Source organism: Myotis lucifugus, unplaced genomic scaffold (genome assembly GCF_000147115.1).
Source record: "Myotis lucifugus unplaced genomic scaffold, Myoluc2.0 scaffold_479, whole genome shotgun sequence".
Classification (NCBI taxonomy): Eukaryota; Metazoa; Chordata; class Mammalia; order Chiroptera; family Vespertilionidae; genus Myotis; species Myotis lucifugus.
In genome coordinates, this window is record NW_005871527.1 from 147,963 (window position 1) to 172,880 (window position 24,918).

At 43.2% G+C, this 24,918-nt stretch overlaps 1 protein-coding gene across 10 annotated transcripts in view; it reads right to left on the bottom strand.

Moving 5' to 3' along the window:
• The window catches only part of PPP2R5C (protein phosphatase 2 regulatory subunit B'gamma), a 118,590-nt gene that overhangs the window by 87,762 nt on the left and 5,910 nt on the right, over positions 1 to 24,918 (bottom strand). For 2 of the 10 annotated variants that reach the window (XM_006103296.3, XM_006103295.3), the window contains exon 1: positions 8,814 to 9,036. The exons of the other annotated variants lie outside the window; for them this stretch is intronic. In XM_006103296.3, coding sequence (XP_006103358.1) covers positions 8,814 to 8,907 — 94 coding nt within the window. In that variant the 5' untranslated portion in view covers positions 8,908 to 9,036. Of the gene's footprint in view, positions 1 to 8,813; positions 9,037 to 24,918 lie in introns of those variants that run through there. 10 annotated transcript variants of the gene reach the window in all.

Sequence of the window (24,918 nt, forward strand, 5' to 3'; positions counted from 1 at the left end):
TATACATAAAGGTGAAGAAAACAACTCCCAGTTTTCCATGTATAGACATGATGGACAACCGCAAACACACAAGTATGTGCCACCCTCACCACCAAGAATCAGGGACCAGCTACATAGAAAGAACTGAGCTTGTTCCCAAAGTGAAACATTACTCTTCTCCATAGTTTTATAAGTCAAAATACTGTAATTAGAGCATACTGCTCATGAGTAACACAACCACAGACAAGAATCCAAATGCTGTGCCCTGACCGGGTAGCTCAGTTGGTTAGAGCATCATCCTGATACCCCAAGGTTGTGGGTTCAATCCCTGGTCAGGGCACATACAAGAATTAACCAATGAATGTATAAACAAATGGAACAACAAATCAATGTTTCTCTTTCTCTCCCTTCCTCTCTCTCTAAAATCAATTAAAAAAAAAAGAATCCAAATGTTGCACTAAAAGTTCACAAACATCAATGACAGAGATGGAAAAACCAACCCAAACAGTGTTTAAATTCAAATTCTATGAAAAATACCACAGCATTAAAACTTAAAACAATAAGATTTAAGGTTACAGTTGAGATCCCACTTAGTTCAAATACTATCCCAATTAAAAAAATCTTAAAGGAATTCAGGAGTTTAATATTATGGGATCCTATATAATAAAAGGCTAATATGCAATCTACCGAACTGTGGAACGATAGGTCGCTATGACATGCACTGACCGCCAGGGGGCAGACACTCAATGCAGGAGCTGCCTCCTGGTGGTCAGTGCATCCCACCGGGAGAGCGCCGCTCAACCAGAAGCCAGGCTCACAGCTGGTGAGTGCAGTGGCAGTGGTGGGAGCCTCTCCTGCTTCCACAACAGCACTAAGGATGTCCGACTGCTGACTTAGAAGTCAGACATCCCCCGAGGGCTCCTGGACTGCAAGAGGGCGCAGGCCGGGCTGAGGGGACCCCCCAACCCTGCCGAGTGCATGAATTTCGTGCACTGGGCCTCTAATTTGACAATAAGACAGTATGTTTTGGGAAGTCAAGTTGCTAATGAACAGAAAGTAACATCTGTATTAAAAACAACTAAAGGGATGTGACAAGTGAAGTCATCCTATTTGTGATAATCACATATAATGTCTCTTTCTCATATAATGAGAAAACTCTTTTCTTCACAAGAGCTAAAATGGGGAGGGGAGGAATGTGTATAAATATGGTCTCTTATTTTACTTAACAGATGGACCCAAGAGAAGTGACGGGAGCAGTCTACACTCTGGAGATGCCCTGGAGACTGAGTCTGGGCTCGTCCTGTGAGGACATTCCATACACAACCCACCAGCAGCACACAGCACACACTCCAGGACTATGATGGCACTAATTTCTTCAGGAGGTGAAGGACAAGAGGAACAAATACAAATAAATGGAGTGAGTGTGGTTAAGGCACTGGGCTCTGAAGTGCCACACGTGACCTAGAAAAGGGATGACCTCGGCGACCACTGACACTCCGAGTCTTACACAGTGGCCGGCACCATTTTCTACACGGATTACACACACTCATTTAAACTTCACAGAACCCAGAGGTGGGTCACCTTGTTCTCATGTCATTCCTGTTTCCAGGCCCAGAGAGCTGAGTCCCTTGCCCAAGACTAGAGCAGGGGTGGAGTGGGTGAGGAAGCTCACCCCAGTCTTGTGGTTTCAGAACGCCTCCCCCACCCTCAACCACCAAGCACCCTGCCTCTCAAGTTCAGAGGGAACCTTGGTTTTCTCTCAGAGTGTGCCTTAAAGGCTGTTACCCTTTAAAAGACCAATAAAATGCCAATAAACATTAAAAAAAGGTGTACACCCCCAACACCGTTTGGTAAGATGGCGTAGCGGTCTATGCAGCCACTCTGAGTTAGCAAGGAGGAGACTGTACCAGCAGGTGGGGGCACCCCTGCTGTGAGGCTGCCAGCAGCGGCTGGGTCTCAACCTTGCCCACCCAGATGGCTAATTTGACAACATCAAAATAAAAAGGAAAACACAGGAAAGGCTGAAGCTTGAACATAAAAGGCTGCTGCTCAAAATTAAGGAAACAATTCTAAGCAATGCCATTTCCTTTGCACACTTTTTCCAAAGCAGAACATTTTAAAGATATTTCTCTCAAACATTACAGAAAACCTACAGGACACACCTGTATACCCACTGTCCTAGAACTGGCAGGTGTCTGCATTTGAGCACACTTGGGCACAGTGACTTTTCTCTGATGTTTCAAATGCTTGTAGAGATCATGCTAGGCCCTCCTAGGACCCTCCTGCAAGCCCCAGAGCAGGACGGCCTGGCAGCACAGCCTCTGCCACACCTGCACAGAGAACAGGATCACAATCCCCCGACTGCCCCAGCAAGGTCTTCTGTGGTTTGATTTTGTCTTTTTAAAACAAGGATCCTATACAGATTTGCTCACTGTATTTCACTATTACATCTCTTTTGTTGTTTAAGTTGAAGGGGTTTTGATTTGTGGATGATGAATTCAAGGGCTTGAAGCAAAACTAGACCTCACTTGCTGTAGCAGCAGTCTGTCCTCGTGCGCTTGAGCCAATGTGTTTTCAAGATTCAAAAGACTTTTCTTTAAGTACATCACGAGAGTAGCGACTTGCCCTGTTTTTTAGAGTTTTCCTGTTTCCACATCCTGGGTGGGGCTATTTCCATCTGACAGGGAAGAGGAGATCAGGCGGGCGAGGCAGAGTGGTTACCTGTGGTCAATTTTTTCAACCAGGTCCCTCATACAGCTTCTCATGAGACTGACAAGTACTATTTGACTGACCAAGTAATTAGCTAAGAAACACACCAGTAACTATTCTCTGAGTGGTCATTCAGAGAAACAACTTTTTATTTTCAATCCACCAGTGCTTACACTCAGAGATGGTCTCAGACGTCATGAAAAAGAACCGGCTGACCACGACCTTCCCCAGGACACTTACGATTCATGGAGGAAATAAAATTAAACCAGCGATAAATAACTGGCTGACTGGGTAAGTGAAATGGGACAGCAGGAAGGACATCTTCAACTTCCCCCTCACAACATGAATGGATGCGTGGAGCTTCACCAACTTTCCCTTAAACCCGAGATGAGTTTGAACTCCAGACACTGAAATATATCACAGTATAGAAAGCATAACAACCAGAAGGTACACGTGATGGGAGCGTTTACAGCCACCCCTCAACACCCTGCCCTGGTGCCAAGGGAGCTGGGCTGACTCCCACTTCATTCATCGCTGTGGCCCTGGGCAAAAGAGCGTGCCCCTGCTTTACTAGAATAGGCCAGTAACACTGTCTCACAGTGCAGGCAGCTCAGTGATAGGACAGAGGGGGAGGCCTGGTGCTGAAGTGCTCCATACACACTGCCTCTCCTTCTGGGACACCACTGGGGCAGGGGGCTGGGGCCTGGACTCATCCGCACAGGCTGGTGACCTTGGGGAGAGAGACAGCAGGACCCATCCTGCTCACCTCTCAGTATGCTGTGTTGTAGGGTTAGAGCAGTGATGGCGAACCTTTTGAGCTCGGCGTGTCAGCATTTTGAAAAACCCTAACTTAACTCTGGTGCCGTGTCACATATAGAAATTTTTTGATCTTTGCAACCATAGTAAAACAAAGACTTATATTTTTGATATTTTATATATTTAAATGCCATTTAACAAAGAAAAATCGACCAAAAAAATGAGTTCGCGTGTCACCTCTGACACACGTGTCATAGGTTCGCCATCACTGGGTTAGAGAAACCACCCTGCCATGGAGCCAGAAGCAGCATGTATCCCAACCACTCTGCCTGTCAGGTGTCTGTCCTTTTCCTAGGATTAAAAACGTACCCATGCCGAAACCGGTTTGGCTCGATGGATAGAGCGTCGGTCTGTGGATTGAAAGGTCCCAGGTTCGATTCCGGTCAAGGGCATATACCTGGGTTGCGAGCACATCCCCAGTAGGAGATGTGCAGGAGGCAGCTGATCGATGTTTCTCTCTCATCGATGTTTCTAACTCTCTATCTCTCTCCCTTCCTCTCTGTAAAAAATCAATAAAAATATATTTAAAAAAAAAAATAAAAAAAATAAAAACGTACCCATTTTTCTTGACTACTAACTTTTCCTCTTATTGTTCTTTTATTCTTCAACACAAGTAACATATTCTAATGAAAAAATTCCAAGAGTTTAGCTTTTGCTGCAAGGCAGGAATCATGACCAGAAACCTGAGCAGACACTGTACCCAAGTTCAAGGGCAGACAATTAACAATGATGCACAGGCTTTACACAACATGCACTCCCCCTCCCCTGTGATACTGTGGTTAAGTTCCACACCTCAGGAACACAAAATAAACATCTTTACATAGAGGGTACATTTCTATGTACCCTCTACAAGTGAGCTTTGAAGGTATATTTCTAAAAAGTCAAGGCAGAGTGCGACAGCTACACAACATACAGCTGTTTGTGAGGTAATCCTGAGTCACTGGCTTGATCTTTTGGAGAGTTTTTTATTTTTGGTCATCACCGAAACACTTTTCCTTCCTCATTTAGGGGAGTGAGGATCATCCTAGGCACGTCCTCACTAGTATTTACTGACTGCACATCATGCAGGTGTGTTCTCCATCTAGGAACCCACGTGCGTGTGTACAGGTTTTACTAGTAGTACCGGCTAAGCCATTAGATTGAGTGTAGCAGGAAATGACACCAGGGAATCCAACTTCCACACAGCCTTCCTGCACACTCTTCTCTAAGGTGAAGATTTCCATTTAATTGGTGATCCAGGAAGACTCGTGAGAAACTAAACCTTTCTATCATCAGACCTCCATTTCCCAGGAAGAATGGGCTTACACAAAAAGAGTAATTTGCTCTCTGGCTCCCTACCAGTCTTTCAAATACAGACTCATAGATGGGTGAGCTTGCTAAGGACTAGAACAAGATTAGGGCAGTTAACAACTTTCTTGAGGCCAGAATAACAGCCAGCTGGAAAAGGATCAGATAGCTTTCTTCCTCTCTGGCCATGAATGTCATTTTGGCTTGGCTCTTTCTGCTCTGAGCCCAGCTCTGGACATAAATGTGGGTTCTATCTATGGAGGGCCCAGTTCCCCAAACCCCACCCAGCCATCAAGTAGAGGGAAGACCACATGACACCTGTTTTATTATTCCTTTTTTAAAAAAAAAATATATATTTTTATTGATTTTATTTATTTCAGAGAAGAAGGGAGAGGGAGAGAGAGAGAAACATCAACAATGAGAGACAATCATGGATCAGCTGCCTCCTGCATGCCCCCTACTGGGGATCGAGCTGGCAACCTGGGTATGTGCCCTGACCAGGAATCGAACCATGACCTCCTGGTTCATAGGTTGATGCTCAACCACTGAGCCATGCTGGCCGGGCTATTTTACTATTCTTAACAGGCAATTAAAAAATTCAAGCAAGCCCTGACCGGTTTGGCTCAGTGGATAGAGCATCGGTCTGCGGACTGAAGGGTCCCAGGTTCAATTCCGGTCAAGGGCATGTACCTTGGTTGCGGGCACATCCCCAGTGGGGGGTGTGCAGGAGGCAGCTGATCGATATTTCTCTCTCGTCGATGTTTCTAACTCTCTATCCCTCTCCTGTCCTCTCTGTAAAAAAAAAACACAATAAAATATAAAAAAAAAATTCAAGCAATAGCCTTAGATGGGAGGCTTGGTCCTGTACACCAAAAAAGTTTAGGGTTCGATCCCTAGTTGGGGCCTGTACGGGAGGCAACTGATTATTAGTTTCCCTTTCATATTGATGTTTCTCTCTCACTCTCCCAAATCAATAAAAACACATCCTTGGGTGAGGATTAGTAAAATAATTCAAGCAATAGCCTGAACCAGAGGCCAAATCTAACCTGCCCCCTGCTTTTGTATATAGAGCTTTACTGGAACACCGTCACGCCCCTTCGTTTACTTATTGTCTATGGTTGCTTTCATCACGGCCAAAAACAGTGACTGCCCAGAAACTGAAAACATTGTCAATCCCCATCCAGAGCTGTGCTGTCCAATACAGCAGTCACTAGACACATGTGCCTATTTAAATTTGAAATAAAATACAATTTAAAATTCAATTGCTCAGTTGCACTAGTCACATTTTAAGTGCTCAACAGTCACATGTGGCCAGGGGCCACGGCAGTGGACAGATAGCACGGAGAACATTCCTGACACCGAGCAGTTCCCTTGGACAGCACTGGAAGTACAGGATTTAAATCATCAAGTTAAATTTACAGCCATCGGGGTCCAGGCACCTCCCTCCTTCTACAGGCAGAAGTGTTCAATAGTATGTCACGTTCACACTTGAACTTTTTAGAATATGCTAATTCACCATATTAATGGAAAATGCTAGACTATCTAATAGAAGGAAACCACCAAGCCAATTGGGACAACTAATCAGTGTAGTGATAGTATTGATTTATTTGTTTACTTGTCTGCTCCCCCCTCCCCACCCCCTCCTGTAAACTCTAGGAAAGCTGGGCCATCGCCATTGCTTCATAGGGTCCTGCTTGGCAGGAGGAGGCAGGGACTGGACAAATATTTGTATAATAAATGAAGAAGTGAGTCCTGGGCACAAAACTGTCATACAAAAGAGGCTGCTGAAACAGATGGATGTTGATAAGGCCTTGGAAAGAACTGCTATTAATCCTGTGGCAAAGGTTCTACAAACAGCCCAAATTTCAATTTTAAATGAGGTAGTTTTTTTTTAATGGTCTAAACGTAGCCAGGTTTGAGGCCTGGCCCTGCCACTTACAGGCTGTGTGACCTTGGGCAGGCTCTTTTCCCATCCCTGTGGGAGACCCTGCTCCCTAAGTGGGAACCATGGTGCTCCAGGGTGAGAGGAGCCCCTCAGTGCGGCCCCTGGGCCCTTTCCCAGCACCACTACATCAGGCCCCGCTCTCTAGTGCACCTGCCCAGAGCTGGCTCCTCAGGTGTCTCTCCTGCACCAGGGTCCTTGCTGGGTTTCTCCACTGAACTTGGGCTCCTCTGCGGTGGGGCTGTCTCTCAGTCAAGTTTAATGACCCTCGGCACTGAACACACAGCATAGCTGCTAACCGGATGTTAAACTAATCAAGACTCTCAAAGCCCAAATAAATACAACACTTTGCTAAACCTCTCATTAACATGCTTTTTCTTAAAAAAATCCTTACCAGTAAATCAAGCATTCTTCAAGTTTTGAAATTAGAAAGTACCCCCACCATTTGAATTAGAAATTAGTTTTAGGTCCCTAAAGGTGACCCCTTCTTAACAACTCAAGTCCCTTCAAGTTAATGCACTCCACTCCTTTCCCTCCGAGGTTAGAGAGCAAACAACCAACCACTCACCCAACAGCAGAAAGTACAAATAGGCCATAACGAAGTCTTGGAATTAAAAAAACAAAATCAATGTGGTGTAAGATAAAAAATAAAATTATTTCATTTCAGAATAAATTCATAGTTCAAAAAATAACTGGTACACAAGTGTCTAATAAAATCAGAAATCTCACAAATCAAATATGTCTATTATTTATAAGATACTTCAAAATAAGTACTGCCAACTTAAATCACAATTGCATTTGTTTTTGCCCACTTGGCTCTTACAGCTGAATTATCTACAGGCCACGCTCGGTGGCGTTTGCTCTTTCCTGGGCACACAGCAAAACAGCAAATTCACAGCCTGACCTATAAGTTGGTCACTGTGGACACTCATTCCCACCAGCTTCAGTAAAGAGGGTTGGAGAGAACAGCAACACCCATTTTATTCCAACTGATTGCGTTTATCATCCCTGGGTCCACCCTGGGCTCTGAAAAATCCTGCCCTGCACTTTAGTCACACAAACTATTTAGTCACCTAGAAAATGTGCCCCCACCCTTCCTCAAGGGGATTCTGACAGGTCAAATGGTCTTGTTAGGCACAGCTGTGATATACATTTTGAAATGCTTGTAAGAAGCTTTTAACATCTATGTTCTATTTCACCCCAACAAAAAATCTGCATAATAAATATTTTAAAATACCAAGAATAAGTATAGTACTACACGAACACATTTTAATGTTACTATTATTAATTACTATAGGAATTGTCTTCTAAGCTAAGTTTGTGTTTTTTAAGCCAAATTTTGTATAAATTATAAGAGGCAAACTGAAATTATTAAAAGTAACCTATATACACATTGAAAACTTGTTGCCATGTTAAATATTAAAGTCAGATGGCAAGACAGAGCCAATTTAAATGCAAAATATGTCCTAGGTGTCTACGAAAGCACCAACATTTCAGAAATTAGGACCCACAATGGATTTCAATATTTCAGAGAAGGACTGTATGTCTCTTTTAGGCTCCACAGCAAGAATGAAAACAATCCTTTCAAAGGAAGTTCTTTTCTAATGGTTTCTGCACAATTTCTGACTGCAATTCATCTTTAATTCAGGGATGTGTCCCCGATGAAACCTTCGCAGTATTAAGCAGCATAGATGTAACAGAAACTCTGCGGACGGACAGACAACTTGGCCAGGCACTGCCACCCGCCTCCCCTTCCTCCCCCCACCCAACACCTTCCCCAGGCGGTGACTTCACATCCTTTGACATCAGCACAGCTCGGAAAGGGGGATGGGAGAGCGAGCAGAAAGCAGAAAAACCAGCTTTGAACTATGCATGCAAGGCCTCTCTCAAGACTCAAATTCTGTGAGTAGAACGTAAAAAGCCAAACTGCAGGGACACGCCCAGCCGCCCCTGGTTAAGTCTGCAGTGAAACCATGAATTCTGCTGGAAAGGACTTCCTGCTGGTCGTATCTGAAGCACAATAGCCATTTATTAACTAGCCACAGAAGGTTCCGACTCAGTGAAACGCACAATAACTTACCTCGAATATGGAGAAGGGCCACGGGCTGGAAAGGCCCATTGGAGTTGGCCGCATCCACCACCATCCTGCCCCCCGCTTTATTACATGTCAACATCTAGACTCGGCGGGGAAGGCAATGGACTCCTTAAGGCAAGAAAGCAGCCTCCATTTTAGTTTTAAAAAAAAGACAAACTGAAGCTCTGCAGCTGGAGGGAACTGGCTGCCGCGTGATGTCAGCAGGCACGGAGCCCGCCGATTGGCCGGAAGCTGCAACTTAAAATGACACTAAAAAAAACCTGCAAATGGAAAGAGCCTTCAGTTTGGCTGTCAGCGTGCACGGGAAGCCAGGGCATTTTTGGCTTTCTGCAGTATTCATTTCAATAACTTTTAGGCAAAGATCCCATTTCTAAGGGGGCAGGATTGAGGCCATAACCCCGCCAGACTGTAAACAGATGATTGAGAGCTACCAAAACCAGTGTGTGTGGGTATCTGTACCGGAACCTGAAATTTCAGTAGTCCCCTAATTGGTACCCCAAAGTCAATGGATTTTATACCCACTGGCCGCCTTCTATTTTCTAGTTCTAATGACTTTAATGTCTGTATTTTATTTAGCATCTTGGCAATCCAGGTGTGTATTTTTTTTTAAAGCAAACAGCTATTCAAATATTACACAGTCCCAATTCATAAATTTGGACTCTTGTCAACCTCTCCTACCACCAAGTTATAAACTTATAATCACCAAACACTGGTTCTTCTTGAGCTCTAATTTTTATTGGAAAAATTAAGTTAAAACTTAAAAAAAATGAAATTATATGGAAAATGAAAACTTTAATTGCTAGAAAGTAGGAGTTAAAAAAGACAAAACAAAATGCAGTATTTATTGTATTTTAAAGATGTCAACATATTAGATACTTTTACGTTTTAGATATTTTGTTTATATTTAAAATTAAAAATATTTTAAAATTATTTTTATGGGGCTAGTATTAAAAGTTATTGCTCAGATCTTAATTTTTTATTTATAAAAAAAGCTAATGAAAAAGCTGTTCCAAGGAGAAAGACATAGTTTCTAAATTGGAATATCCTGGGTGGGGTGGGGGAGGGTTGAATAGATTCCCCACACTAAGAAATATATGAGCACCAAATAAAAACAAGTAAACTCTAAGAATAATCTCTCTGGCAGGCAGGACTTAAGAAATTCCTCACTTCTTCACATGTACAACTAAGTTTGTCTGAACCACATACCTCTTTTTATAATTTCTCACACAACTCCCCCCACCCCTCTTGCTCACTTATGAACAAGAATGTAAAAACCCTTTGGTTCTTAAATATATTAATAAGGAGAAACACCTGGAACACAACTAGGGTGGGCAGTTACATCAATTCCCAGTCAGGGCACATATAACTAGATTTCGGGTTCAATTCCTGGTCCGGGTGAGAATGGGAGGCAACTGATGGATGTTTCTCTCTTACATCAATGTTTCTCTCTCAAAATCAATAAAAATGTATCTTTGGGTGAGAATTAAAAACAAATAAACAAGTAAAAACACACCCAAGTCCCCCCCTACCGCCCCCCCCCCCCTTTCCACAGAGCTGAGGATGCTGCTGGAGTCTATAGCTGGCCACGAAATTATAACGAGTAACAGGGAGCAGGCACCGGTGAGGAGCCTCACACCTGCCTGGCTTCTCTGCCATTTGAACAGCAGACGTGGCTTAACAAAAACAGTCTGTGCTTGGAGTCAGGTGATGTGAATTTAGATTCTGGGTGCTGACCCTCTGGGTTCGCTGGAGGTGGGTGAAATGGCTCCCCCTCACCCCCTCACCTCTGGAGTGATGCCAGATGAACTCAGACTTAAGTACAATTAGGAATGAGGGGTACAGGGGGCTTGGTAACGATCCAGAAGCACATGCTTACTGCAGGTCTGTACTTTAAAAACATAGAGACCTGCCCTCAAATACTTTAATTTTTCACTTGAGACAAGATGAGGCAAGTACCTGTCCTAAGATTGTGATAATGAATCAGAATGCAAAATAAGGGGGAAATACCACCTAGAATCTATATATATAAAACGCTAATATGCAAATAGACTGAAAGGTGGAACAACTGGTCACTATGATGTGCACTGACCATCAGGGGGCGAGCATGGAACATGGCGGGCATCGGCTGCAGTGGGATGGTGGAGCAGGTGAGCAGGGCACCAGACCAAGATGGGGCGCGGTCACTGTCAACTGGGTGAGCCTCTGGTGGTTACTGAAAATTCTTTGCTCCTGTGCCCCATGGTCCCACCCATCGCACACACCTGCTGCCAGCACCAGTCCCACTTGTACCTGCTGCTGGCACCAGCCCTGATCACTCAGTGCCATCTGCGGGTCCAAGCGGCAGCTGCCCATATCACACTGTGTGATATGGGCAGCTGCCCCTGAAGGCTTCTCTACCTCCCCCTGCTCCTGAGTGGCAATCGGGCCTGGCAACCGCCTCTCACACCCGCTATCGGTGACAGTCCCACTCGCACCTGCTACCGGGGCTGGTCCTGCTCACACTCGAAGCCGGCCCACTCGCACCTGCTGCTGGTGCCTGGTGCCTGGTGACAGTGCCGATCGCTCGGTGCTGTCAGTGGATGTGAGCAGCAGCTTCTGGCCCCAATCACCCCTGAGGGCTTCTCCTTCTCCTCCGGCTCCTGAGGGGTGATCAGGGAAGCAGCTGCCAGTAGCACCTGCTGCTGGCGCTGGCCCCAATCACTCCGAGCCGTCAGCGCATGGAAGTGGCAGCAGCGGGAGTGGGGCTGCTGGCAGACAGGGAACAGGTGACCGAGGTGGGAGGTGCCAGGTGGTTGTGCGGAGAATGGGCCAAGAACCGCCCCTGTGCCTACCGCAGCCTTGTGGCCCACAGTTCCTTTCAAGGTACACGAATTCGTGCACTGGGCCCCTAGTCTTTATATAAAACATTCAGATTAGAAGTCAAAGAAAAAGTGAAGACATTTCCTGATGCATTTTTCCCTAATGGTCTTAGATCAAAGGATCTCAACTTTCTTAGTGACTCTGCATGCTCTTTTGAGCCTTATGCATATGAAGTTCTTTAAAGAACTAAAAGACTGTGATCTGGAAATCACCAATAAAACACACTCTAAAAGAGAAACAAAAAAATCAATAATATGGGGAAGGAAAAAACCCTGAACAAGTAAAGATAAGGTATGTTTCTGGACTGGAAGCATCCTAAATAATAAAAGCCTAATATGCTAAGTGTCTGGTCATCTGGTTGGCCAACCAACCAATCAAAGCATAATATGCTAATGATATGCTAAGGCCGCTCAACTGCTTGCTATGACTGTGCACTGACCATCAAGGGGCAGACAGTCAACCAATCGCTATGACGTAAACTGACCACAAGGGGACAGGCACTCTGACCGGTAGGTTAGCTTGCTACTGGGGTCCGGCCGATTGGGACTGAGACAGGCTGGACATGCCTTGGAGCCCTCCCGCCGTCCCTCCCCAGCTAGCCAACCTCCTACGTCCCTCTCTGGCCTCGATCGGACACTGGTGGGGTCCCTCGGCCTGGCCTGCATCCTCTCGCAATCTGGGACCCCTCAGGGGATGTCGGAGAGCCAGTTTCAGCCTGACAGTGGAATGACTGGTCGCTATGATGCGCACTGACCACAAGGGGGCAGACACTCAACGCAAGAGCTGCCCCCTGGTGGTCAGTGCGCTCCCACAGGGGGAGCACTGCTCAGCCAGAAGCCGGGCTCACAGCTGGCAAGCTCAGCGGCAGTGGTGGGAGCCTCTCCTGCCTCCGCAGCAGCACTAAGGATGTCCGACTGACAGCTTAGGCTGCTCCTGCTCCGGGAGCGGGCCTAAGCCATCAGTCAGACATCCCCAAAGGGCTCCCAGAGTGCAAGAGGGCGCAGACCAGGCTGAGGGACCCCCCCCATCCCAAGTGCACGAATTTTGTACACTGGGCCTCTAGTAAATACTATAAATAGGCTGGTGTTAATTCTTCCTAAAATTGGTTTATAGTCAAAATTCACCTGGGTCTCTTTATTTTCCTGGTAACTTGACAAAATAATCCTTAAGTTCACCAGGAAAAATAAGAAGCAAGAAGAATGAGGACACTTCTAATAGAAAAGGCCAGTTCTACCAACTATAAAGTGTATAAATTAATGACAGTGTGATATGGGCTTAGGAGGCAAGTTGATGGGACAGAAGCAATAGCCCCAAACTGATAAATATATTTATACAAGTGTAATATTATGATAAAGAATTAATCTCAAATCAAGGATGACTGGTTGGCTATATGTGAGGGAAAATCAACTTAAGTCTTAATTTCATACCAAAATAAGATCTGAGTTGGGTTAAGCAGTTAAATAGATGGAAATGACAACCCCAAGTCTCCATAGCCTTTAGAAGAAAAGGGAAGTGAACATCAATTTTCAAGCAGAAACGAACATTTAAAAACACTGAACTCCTAAGGGATATTGCTCACATTAAAAAGTTTCAAATTTTTGTATGTTTCCTCTGAACACCAAAAGGAAATATAAATGCTACAAATGCAACGAGTTAACAATATACTATAACTGGTTAGAAAAAAACTGAGGCCTCAATGTTTAAATGATTTAGTTCACAAAAGAACTATTATCAAGAATTGTATGAGAAAGTAATTCTTCACCTATCAAATCAGCAATAATTATTAAGAATTATAATTACTCAATACTGGTAAAAGCAAGCTGTAACCCTGCCAAAAAAATCTATAAATTGTTCTGGAAAATAATTTGATAATATGTGTCAAGATTCCTTAAGTAATTTTACTTCTGGGAATCCATTCTAGAAATACAGTAGCCATGAGTGAGCACCACATTTTTTTAACTTTAAAAAATTTTGCTAAAAAACACAAAACATAACATTTATCATCTTAACCATTTTTAAGTACACAGTTTAGTGGCACTAAATACATTCACATTGTTGTGTAACCATCACCACCATTCATCCACAGAACACTTCCATCCTGAAAAACTGAAACTTGGTCCCCCAATAAATACTACCTCCCCGCCCCTCTCGCAGCCCCCACACACACCATCCCACTGTCTAAGTCTGATTATTCTAAGGACCTCATCGGAGTGGAACCAGACAGAATTGGTCGTCTGTGATGGGATTATTTCCCAATGTCCTCAGGGTTCATCCACGTTCTCAGAGTTTCTTTCCTTTTAGGGCCAAATAATATGCCTTTAGATGGACGGACCCCATCTTGTCCCATTCATCCTTGATGGACATTAGTTTGCTTCCACCTTTTGGCTAATGTAAATAACACTGTTATATCCTGGGTACACAAAAACTATTTGAGTCCCTGCTTCCAATTCTTTTGGGTACATTCTGAGAAATTGAATTGCTGGATCATATGGTAATTCTATTTCTAATTTTCTGGTGAATTACCATGTAGTTTTCCGCAGCAGCATTTTACAATCCCACCAACAGTGCACAAGGGTTCAAATTTCTCCACATCCTTGCCAAAGCATGTATGTTCCTGATATGTACTATTTAGTATCTATCTATCTATCTATCTATCTATCTATCTATCTATCTATCTATCTATCTGCCTGCCTGCCTACCTACCTACCTACCTATCATCTATAGTAGTCAACCTAATGGGTGTGAAGTATCTCACTGTGATTTTGATTTGCATGTTGATCATTTTTCATGTGCTTTTTGGCCATCTGTATTTCTTCTTTGGAGAAATGTTTATTCAAGTCATGTTTATTCAAGTCCTTTGCACATTTTAAAGTAGGATCATTTGTTATTTTATTGTTGAGTTGTAGGAGTCCCTTATCAGATAAATGATTTCCAAATATTTTTTCCATTCTGTGGGTTGCCTTTTCACTTTGTTGATTGTGTCCTTTGATGCACAGAAGTTTTACATTTTGATGTAGTCTAATTTATCCTTTTGGTTGTTGTTGCCTATGTTTTTGGTGTCATAGTCAAGAAATCATTGACAAATCCAATGTCTAAAGTTTTTCTTCTGTTTTCCACCAAGAGTTCATAATCTTAGCTTTTACATTTAGGTCTTTGATCCACTTTGCAATAGTGTTTGTGTGTGGTGTAAGGTAAGGGCCCAACTTTATTCTTTTGCATGTGGATACTCAATTTTCTAAAAACCATTTCTTAAAAAAAATGCTTTTATTGATTTTAGAGAAAGGGAGAGAGATAGAAATATCAATGACAAGAGAAACACTGATCGGCTGCCTCCTACACGCTGTTACTGGGGACTGAACCTGCAACCTGGACATGTGCCCTGACTGGGAATTGAACCGGTAATCTCCTGGTTCATGGGTCAAAGCTCAACCATTGAGCCACACTAGCTGAGCTCAAGACCATTTCTTGAAGAGACTGTCCTTTCCTCATGAATGAGTGGCACCCTTGCCGAAAACCATTTGACCATATAGCAGAGGGTTTATTTCTGGGTTCTCTATTCCACTATGCTGTTCTACATGACTGTCTTTATGCCAGTACCATGCTGTTTTTATTACTGTAACTTTGTGCAAGTTTTAAAATCAGAAAGTGTAAGACCTCCTACTTTGTTCATCGTTTTTGAAGATTGCTTTGGCTATCAGGGTCCCGTGAGATTCCATGTGAATTTTAGGATGGATTTTCTTATTTTTGGAAAAAAATACTGTCAGAATTTTAACAGGGATTGCATTGAGCCTGTAGGTTCCTTTGGGCAGTACTGACATCTGAACAATGTTCATCTTCCGACCCACAAACACAGGTGTCTTTCTATTTATTTGTGTCTTTAGTATCTTTCACAACATTGTGTAGGTTTCAATGTCCAAGTCTTCCACCTCTTTGGTTAAGTTAATTCCTAAGTATTTTATTCTTTTTAAGAGCATCACACTTTTATTTAAGATTCTGAAATATCAGAAACTACCTTAATTCAAAGGGATTATATCACAGTAAAAAACTAAACCCATAAAAAATATTTAGCGGGACCAGCGTGGCTCAGTGGTTGAATGTCGACCTATGAACCAGGAGGTCACGGTTCGATTCCCAGTCAGGGCACATGTCCAGGATACGGGCTAGATCCCCAGTGTGGGGCATGCAGGAGGCAGCTGATGGATGATTCTTTCTTATCACTGATGTTTCTATCTTTTTCTCCCTCTCCCTTCCTCTGTGAAATTACTAAAAATATTTATAAATTTTTAAAATGAAAGTAAGTGAGGAGGTGTAATTTTTCAGAAATAGTATAATCATAAAAAATACTCCCCAAATATCGACAGTAGTCACTGTTGAGTGTTATAGCTAGAAATGTTTTTTTCTTTCTGAAACCCCTCTATATTTTTTCAGGATTGCTAAAGTAAGCATATAATGCTTTCATGAAAATTAAAAGTAATTATTTTTGAAAAAACAGAGATTAAGTTACAGCAGGGAGAATCCCTCACTGACCGCTGCCAGCAGTAGGCTAATAATAGAGAAAGGACTGTGATGGGAAGCCAGGCAACAAGATAAAAAGATCTTTTGTAATGCACAAAGGAGATCATGTATGTAAAAACACAAAAATTAGCCTCATCAGGTGTGACAAACTGAACCAACAAGTTAGAGGATGTCAACTCCGTCTTGAAGGATCAGGTATTGGACAACTTCTTTTACTGCAAGGCTGTCACTGCTGTTTGGAATCTACGTGCTCATCTAGGCTATCAGGGCTCAGTCCCTCCCTGATGAAGCAAAGATTCAGCAGTGCCACCTAGGAGAGGCATGAACACAGTCCTCTTCCTGGCACTGGGAGAGGCCGACTTGAACAACCCTGGGGCTGGAGGTCCTTCCTCATTATGTGATCTCCCTACTCCTCGCTTGTTAGGAGTAAACGACTCTGCTGAGGTGAAATTGAGAGCTCAGAAAAAAGCAGCTGTGACCCATGCAGGATCCAACCACACATGTCACTCTGGCTGTGACAGGTGAGTGCAGGCAGCAGGGGACACTGGTGTGCTTTAGAAGAAGCTCCCAGGCTTCAGTGGGGGGTGTGGCAGAGCCACAGAAGGGCTCTTGGCTCGGACTAACCCCTCTAGGAGGCCTTCCTTTTCCCTCCCTGCCCAGGCCCTAGACCAGCCGTGGGCAAACTACGGCCCGCGGGCCGGATCCGGCCCGTTTGAAATGAATAAAACTAAAAAAAAAAAAAGACCGAAAAAAAGACCGTACCCTTTTATGTAATGATGTTTACTTTGAATTTATATTAGTTCACACAAACACTCCATCCATGCTTTTGTTCCAGCCCTCCGGTCCAGTTTAAGAACCCATTGTGGCCCTCAAGTCAAAAAGTTTGCCCACCCCTGCCCTAGACAGTGCTCTGCACAGAAGTGTGCAACCAAAGTTACTAAGTGAATGATCAAGCAATAATGCCCAATTCTAACTCTACAAAGCTCTCTTATTACTCTTAAATGCCTTCCCTGTAGCACAGAACTCAGAGAAATGTGCTACCTGATGACCTGGAGAACCACCACCCCCAACACAGAAGCCAGGGCCAGTCTCTCAGCGTGCACTCCAGCCGCTTGATGGGCCCTCCTTGCCCTCTGTGGCCTCACCGCCTATCTGTGACACCTCCCCCTCCCCTCCTTCAGTGAGGCGCACTGGGAAGGGCTTGAGCTAACGCTGAGGACAGGGGCTTATGGCTCAGGGCAGTGCGCCTTCCAGAAAGGAAGGTGGGCAAACAGTCCCAGGTCTCAATGCGTTCCCACGGGCCATTACAGACACAGCATCTCTGTACTGCTCCAAAATGAAGGTTCAGAAAGGAATTATCCTTTATTCTCTGTCACTTCATTTTGGTCTTTATTTAAAAAACAAATGGCTTATAAACACCTCCCACTGGTTTTATTTCTAGGGAGCATTTCTGAATAAAACTTTCAAATTTTCATTTCTAAATTCAGCAAAGGCTTTATTTTTCACATCCCCAGTAATTCTGTAGGCAAATTAAATGTGCTCCATTTTAGTGGAGAAGTTTTACGGCTGTTTCATTAGGAGGCAGCTGTCTTTTTGGACCTAGACAACAGGCACCTTAACCGCAGGCACTGGCACTGTAACTGCTTTAACTGGAAACTCTGACTGTGGCGATGTATGTTTTGTCGGTAAGAATCTAACCTAAAAAATTTGGCTTCACTTATAGTTTAAAATAGACTTTTTCCTTAGGCAAATCAAAGCTACCTGGCATTCAGCTGTGTTCAAAGGTTGCCACAGGACTTTCTGATACCAACAGCAAGGACAAAGGGACAGACACTTGTCCTGCTGATGGGAGAAAGTCTTGCGAGTGATTAGAAGGGTGGACCAGGTCATCCCCAGGTCAGGCCGGCAGAAGGCAGTGAAGTGGACGGACCGAAGTTTCCCTGAGCGCTGTTAGGGGACCTGGGCTGGGGAGCCTGCAAAGTCAGGCAGGTCCCTATAGCCCTTCCTTGTCCTGAGGTGGGAAACCCACACAGAGTAGACAGAACACGTGACCAACTGAAGGGCTTTCGTGTCAACTCTCAATGACAAATCTGTTTTACAAAGAACCTGAGGCAGGGGGAGTGATGAACCTGGATGGGTTCTAGTTGACCTACGAGAGGGGACACCACAGCAATTCTGTGGAAAAGAACAGACGGGGGCCTGAAGTGCTTTCCATTCCTTCGTCAAACGTGCTTCTGGGGCTCTTGGTGGATGTTGGAGTGGGCACCACAACAAACATGCAGACAGCCTCTGCCCATGGGGATGCTCCAGACAACGTGTGGTGGGCGAAGCCGTGTGTGCAGATTGCTCTGCAACCTGAGTGTCTATAATGAATGAGGTCCATCCACACAGAGGATGCCACCCAGCCTTAAAAAGGAAGGAGATTCTGACAGATGCTACAATGTGGATGAGCCTTGCGGACATCATGCTCAGTGTAATAAGCCATTCACCAAAGGACAAACACTGTATGATCCACTTATGAGGGACCTAGGGGAGTCAAAATCAGAGACAGGTGGTGGATGCCAGGGGCTAGGGTGATGGATTAATAGCGCAGGGGCCCTAACCGGTTTGGCTCAGTGGATACAGCGCTGGCCTGCGGACTGAAGGGTCCCAGGTTCGATTCTGGTCAAGGACATGTACGTTGGTTGTGGGCACATCCCCAGTTGGGGGTGTACAGAAGGCAGCTGATTGATGTTTCTCTCTTATCGATGTTTCTAACTCTCTATCCCTCTCCCTTCCTCTCTGTAAAAAAACCCAATAAAATATATTTTTAAAAAATAGCACAGGGTTTTGGTGAGGATGGTGAATAGACAACAGTGATGGGCATTGTGAATATATTTAATGCTACTAAATTGAACACTTAAGAATGGTAAAAATGATACATATTATGCTTTGTATATTTACTGGAGGAGACAGAACCAGCGGCGGGGAGACCACCTTTGGGGAAGGCAGGGCACCAAGGAAACTCAGGGCCATAGGGCCCCAGAGGGACTGGAAAGAGGATGGGATCATTCTAGGAACAGTGTGTGTGTGTGTGTGTGTGTGTGTGTGTGTGTGTGAGAGAGAGAGAGAGAGAGAGAGAGAGAGAGAGAGAGAGAGAGAGAGAATGAGAATGAGAATATGAATATGTAAGGTGCTGGGAGAAATCCAGGTGAGGTTTGGGGAAGGCTGAGTTAAACATTCAATTTGTGATTACAGCTGCCAGCTGACACCAAACCCCAGGTTCTGCCCAGAGGGTCTTGCAGAGTATGACAAGCAGAGGCCTGAGACTCACCCTGGAGTAACAGCCACATCTGTGGCCCAAGAAGAATGGGCTGGGCTGGCTATGGCTTGCCGCTGGGCTAGACTGTCAGACATGAGACCACCTCTCACTTATTCATAAGAGCAGCCCTGGTTGTACCTCTGCTGCCCAGCTGCTGGCAGAACACAGTCAAGAGGGGCCAGAATGAGGTACATTATTGTCCTGACCACCACCCCATGTTCCACACAACCCAGGTGGTCAGTAAATATTTGCTGAGAACTGGCACCTGCGTCACCAGACCCAAGGCTCCTTCCCTTCATTACTGTGTCAGGAGAAGACACGGAAATCAAAACACAATAGAAGACACAACTAGACCAGAGGAGAAAAGACTGATGAAAGCTCTGGGAACTTCTCTCTCCATTTCTGTTATTCTTCAACTAATGGGCAAGAGGATAAAGTTCTTCTAATTCATTTTTAGGCAGGAAAACAATCCACATGGTGGCAAAACTTTCAACTATATAAGAAGAAAGGTTGTGTTGAATGATGTTGAAGTTTTATATTTTCACAAAAGGGGGGGGGACATAAAATTTTAACTGCCATTCAAAAGCCAATTTAAAAAAATTCTAGTAAATTCTCCCAACAATGTGGCAACTTCTTTCTCAAAACACCAAATACTTAGCAACTAAATTTCTGCCCCATGGTTTTCAGTTAATTTTATTAAGTCCCACCTTGTTCTATTATAACTCTGACTTCTCCCAGGCCTTTCTTTTCTAAAATAGGGAGAATGCCTCAAGAAATAGAGTCCATAATTAATTTAATCCCCCATAAGTCACTTAAAGAAGTGGTCTCTTCAGTTTCCCTTCTTATTAACCTTTTGCATTAGTGTGGTACATTCGTTACAATTCATGAACATTTTTATTAACTAAAAACGATTTACACTAGGGTTCACTCTGGGTTGTACATCCCGTGGGTTTTGACAAATGCAAAATGCCATCCGTGTAGTCACCATTATAGTATCACAGAGAAGTTTCACTGCTCTAAACCTCTCCTGCACTATTGTCTTCTCTTTTTTTAAATCCTTATCCAAGAACATGCTCACTGATTTTAGAAAGGGAGGGAGGGGAAAGAGGGGAGGGGGGAGTGGAACAGAGAGAGAAACACTGATGTGAGAGAAAACATCAATCGCTTGCCTTCAGTGCGCCCCCCCCCCCCCCTCCACACCTGGGAATTAAACCCAATACCTTTTGGGACATGGGATAAAAACCCCAACCAACCGAACCACACTGGCCAGGGCAGCCACTGATCTTTTTACTGTCTCCATAGTTTTGCCTTTTCCAGAATGTCATATACTTGGAATCATACAGAATGCAGCCTTGGCTTCTTTCCCTTAGTAATATGCGTTTAAGATTCCTCCATGTCTTTTCATGGCCTGATAGCTAATTTCTTTTTATTGCTGAACAACATTCCATCGTCTGGATGGACCACAGCTTATTTATCCTTTCAACACCTGAAGGATATCTTGGAGGGTGGCTTCCAAATTTTGGAAATTATGAAAAAAGTATGGCATAGTTTTTTAATCTCTCCAAATTCTTGCATAAAATCATCCAGAGCAACTAAGATGGCAAAACCAGAAGCCCGTGGTCAACATCTATAACAGAATTAGCTGACAATGAGCATATGGGGCTAGACTACCAGCAGTTATAAGACCTGCGTGATATCGGCGTCTGCAAGGAAGATGGCAGAGAAGCCCGGCTGGCCTATGGGGTGATAGCGCAGAAACACTCACACAGAGAGCTGGGGGAGCCCACTGAGAACAGCACTGCAAACAAAAGCGGCTGTACCCTCCAGGGGTGAGAGCAACAAGGCCATGGCTAAGTCTGAAGGGGCTGAACCTGTCTGAGCCCGGGAACCCTTCAAACTCAGCAGCTGAGGTTCCCTTTCAGAACTAGGCCACACTGGGGAGAAACTGCTGGGAAGAGAATCCCAATTGAGCAGCAGGGACAGAGAGGAAATGGGAAAAGTAGGTCCAGGTAGAAAAGACTGAATCAGGGCACTAAGAAGGTGAGCTGCCATATTTTTGAAAATTTCACAAAAATAACCTAAGCTAGAGCTCTAGAACCCAACCCACCTCTCTAATCCCCTCCCCGCTCTCAATAGGAGGGATCAAAGTCAAGTCCCACACAGAGTGATTATAAGGAAAAGAACAAGGAACAGGTTGACATCTCTGCAGACAGTAAAAGCATGTCAGAAAGACATCCCACAAAAGATATTAAACTACAACTTAATGCTTCAAGACAAGCCAAAGACATTAATGGAATAATATAATGTGTGAAAGGACGACATGAATTTTTAATAGAAAAACTCAGAAATAGGTAATATAACTCTGTAAATAATTAAAAATAAAATATAAATAATTTCAGAAGTGAAAATTAACGGCAAGAAATACAAGAGCCAATAAACGCAATGTAAAATGCCTTACAAGGAACAGTACATGAAAAAGAAAAAGAATTTAAAGGAAAAAGAAATGAAAAGCACAAAGAGAGAAACAACAAAAATAAAAAGAGGCAAAGAAGATTCACTATTTATACAACAGGAGTCGCCACAGGAGAAAATGAAAGCACGAAAACAGAACAAATCCTCAAAATAATAATCCAAGAAAAAGATCTGCTACTACATATAGAAAGACATGACATGCATGAGGGAAACTAACGCAGAATGAGACAGTCTGAAATTGGACTCTTTAGGCATGAAAGCAAAAAGACCAAGTAACCTGTAAGAGACAGAAAATTAAAGTGACATCAGCTTCTGACAGCAATGCTTTCTTACAGAGGAAATGGAGGGACAGCCCTAAGACTCTCATAAAAAGAAAAAATCAGCCCGGGATTTCCTAGCCAGACATTCTTTGAAGTTGAAACCTACCGAGAGGAGGAGTGTCGGCATCGAGCCTGGTGTGGAACACAAACTATACACTCAGGTGGGAGTGAAGTTTGCACAGACTGGGAGGGCGAGAACAGCCTGCAATGGCTACGTGTCTGACAATGAGCAGAGAGCAAAACCATAAAAAGGGGAGGGGGAAGAAAATTTAAAAATACAAAAAATTTTAACCTTTTAATCATCACATTGGTTATATTGGTTTTATTTTACTGAGAATATTTTGTGTGTAATATGGGATTATCTGATATTTAAGTAAATGATTATCTGATATTTAAGTTCTATGATCGCTGATGTCCTTGAGAACCAGAAATCTTGGGGTGGCTAAAAGAAGATATAAAAGACCTGTACAAAATGACCATTCTAATAGTAACAAGAATCCTAGCACCTTTACTGTGGTCTTGAAATATCATTCCCCACTAAAAGAAACCAGGACTTAGAGAAATGGCTGATTCTCAAATTTATAAGGAAATGAAAAGAGCCAAGAAAATTATGAAGAAAAAGCAGAAGGAATTACACTACCAGATATCAAGACCTACTAGGGCCCTAGCTGGTTTGGCTCAGTAGATAGAGCATCGGCCTGTGGACTGAAGGGTCCCAGGTTCGATTCCGGTTAAGGGCACATGCCCGGGTTGCAGGCTCGATCCAAGTAGTTGGGGTGTAGGAGGCAGCCAATCAATGATTCTCTCTCATCACTGATGTTTCTATTTCTCTCTCCTTCTCCCTTCCTCTCTGAAATCAATAAAAATATACATATATTTAAAAAGACCTACTAGGATGGTTAGTGTTGTACTGACACAAGATGAGACAGCCCAGGAATGAATCCACACTCCGCCAGTACTTAAGTTAAGACAACGATAACACTGCAATGAGTGAAGGAGGATCTTGTCCCCCAAGGGTGCTGTGCCAAACAGAGAGCCACCTGGAAAAACTGGAATCTGACTTCTAACACCACAACAGATACGAAAGTAATTCTATATGGACTGTTCAGCTAAATGTGAAAGGTGAAATAAAGTTTTAGGGGGGAAAAAAGACACAGGCTAACATCTTCATTACTTTGTAGCAAAGATTAATTAAAGAGGACATACAAAGTTCTCTCAATGTGATAATGTCTTTGAGAGTGAAAATTCAAAATAGAGAAGAAAATTTTCAATTCCTATATCTACAAAGGACCTATATCTAAATTCCTACAGATCTAATTTTTAAGAAATGGTACAACCTAATAGAAAGATAGGCCCAAAGACTTAAACAGGTACTTCACAAAAGAAGTTATCTGAAGAGGCCATATACCTAAAGAGATGTTGGACTTCATCCATCATCAATTAACTAGATATTGAAACCAGCTCACTGGAATGGCTAAAATGAAAAAGACAAGCTATAGTGGAAAAATGTATTTGCAACATATAACCAACAAAGAGTTCATATCCAGAATAAACAAAGAATTCTTTTAAAAAATTAAGAAAATGTCAGGCAGCCCAGTGGAAAACAACGTTTGAAAAGATACCTGACCTCATCACTGAAATGCAAATTAAAACAATGAGATGGCACAATGAAATAGTGTGGTACTGATATATAGCAGGCATACAGAGCCATGGAATAAAACTGAGAGCCCAGAATGAGCAGAGAGCAAAACCATAAAAGGGGAAGGGGGAGAAATCAACCTTTACATTTATGGTCACTTGGTTTCTGACAAGCTGCCAAGACAACTCCATGGGGAAAGAGCCGCTTTTGCAATAAATGGTGCTGGGACAACTGGAGTTGCACGGGCAGTAAGATGAATTGGTACTTCTACTTCACATTATACTGAAAGTGGATCACAGACCTAAATATAAAACTATAAAACTTCTAAAGAAAACACGGGAAAAAACACTCTGTGTCCTTGTGTTAGGCAAAGAGTTCTCATATACAACAGCAAAATCAAGATCTATAAAAGAAAATCATGATAAATTGGGCTTCATCAAAATTTAAAACTTTTATACTACAAAGACACACAAAAGAGTGGAAAAATAAGAGATCAACCGAAGGACTTGTATGCATGCATATAAGCACAACCAAGGGACACAAGACACTGGGGGAGAGGGGAGGCCAGGGGAAGGTCAAGGGGAAAAAAAAAGAGACATAGGTAATACTCTTTGTAATACTTTAAGCAATAAAACAAAATTTTAAAAAAAGAGTGCAAAAAGACAAGTCACAAACTGGGATAAAGTATTTGTAAATCATATAACTTATAAAGGATATATAAATAATTGTTATATAGTTGACTCCTGAACAACATGGGTTTGAACTGCATGGATCTGCTTATATGCAAATTTTCTTCAATAAATACTATATTTTCTCTTCCTTATGATTTTCTTAATAATATTTTATTTTCTTTAGCTTACTTTATTGTAAGAATGCAGTATATAATACATAACATGTTAACTAACTTTTTATATTACTGGTAAGGCTTCCTTCCAGTCAACAGTAGGCTATTAGTAATTAAGTTTTTGGGGAGTCGAAAGTTGT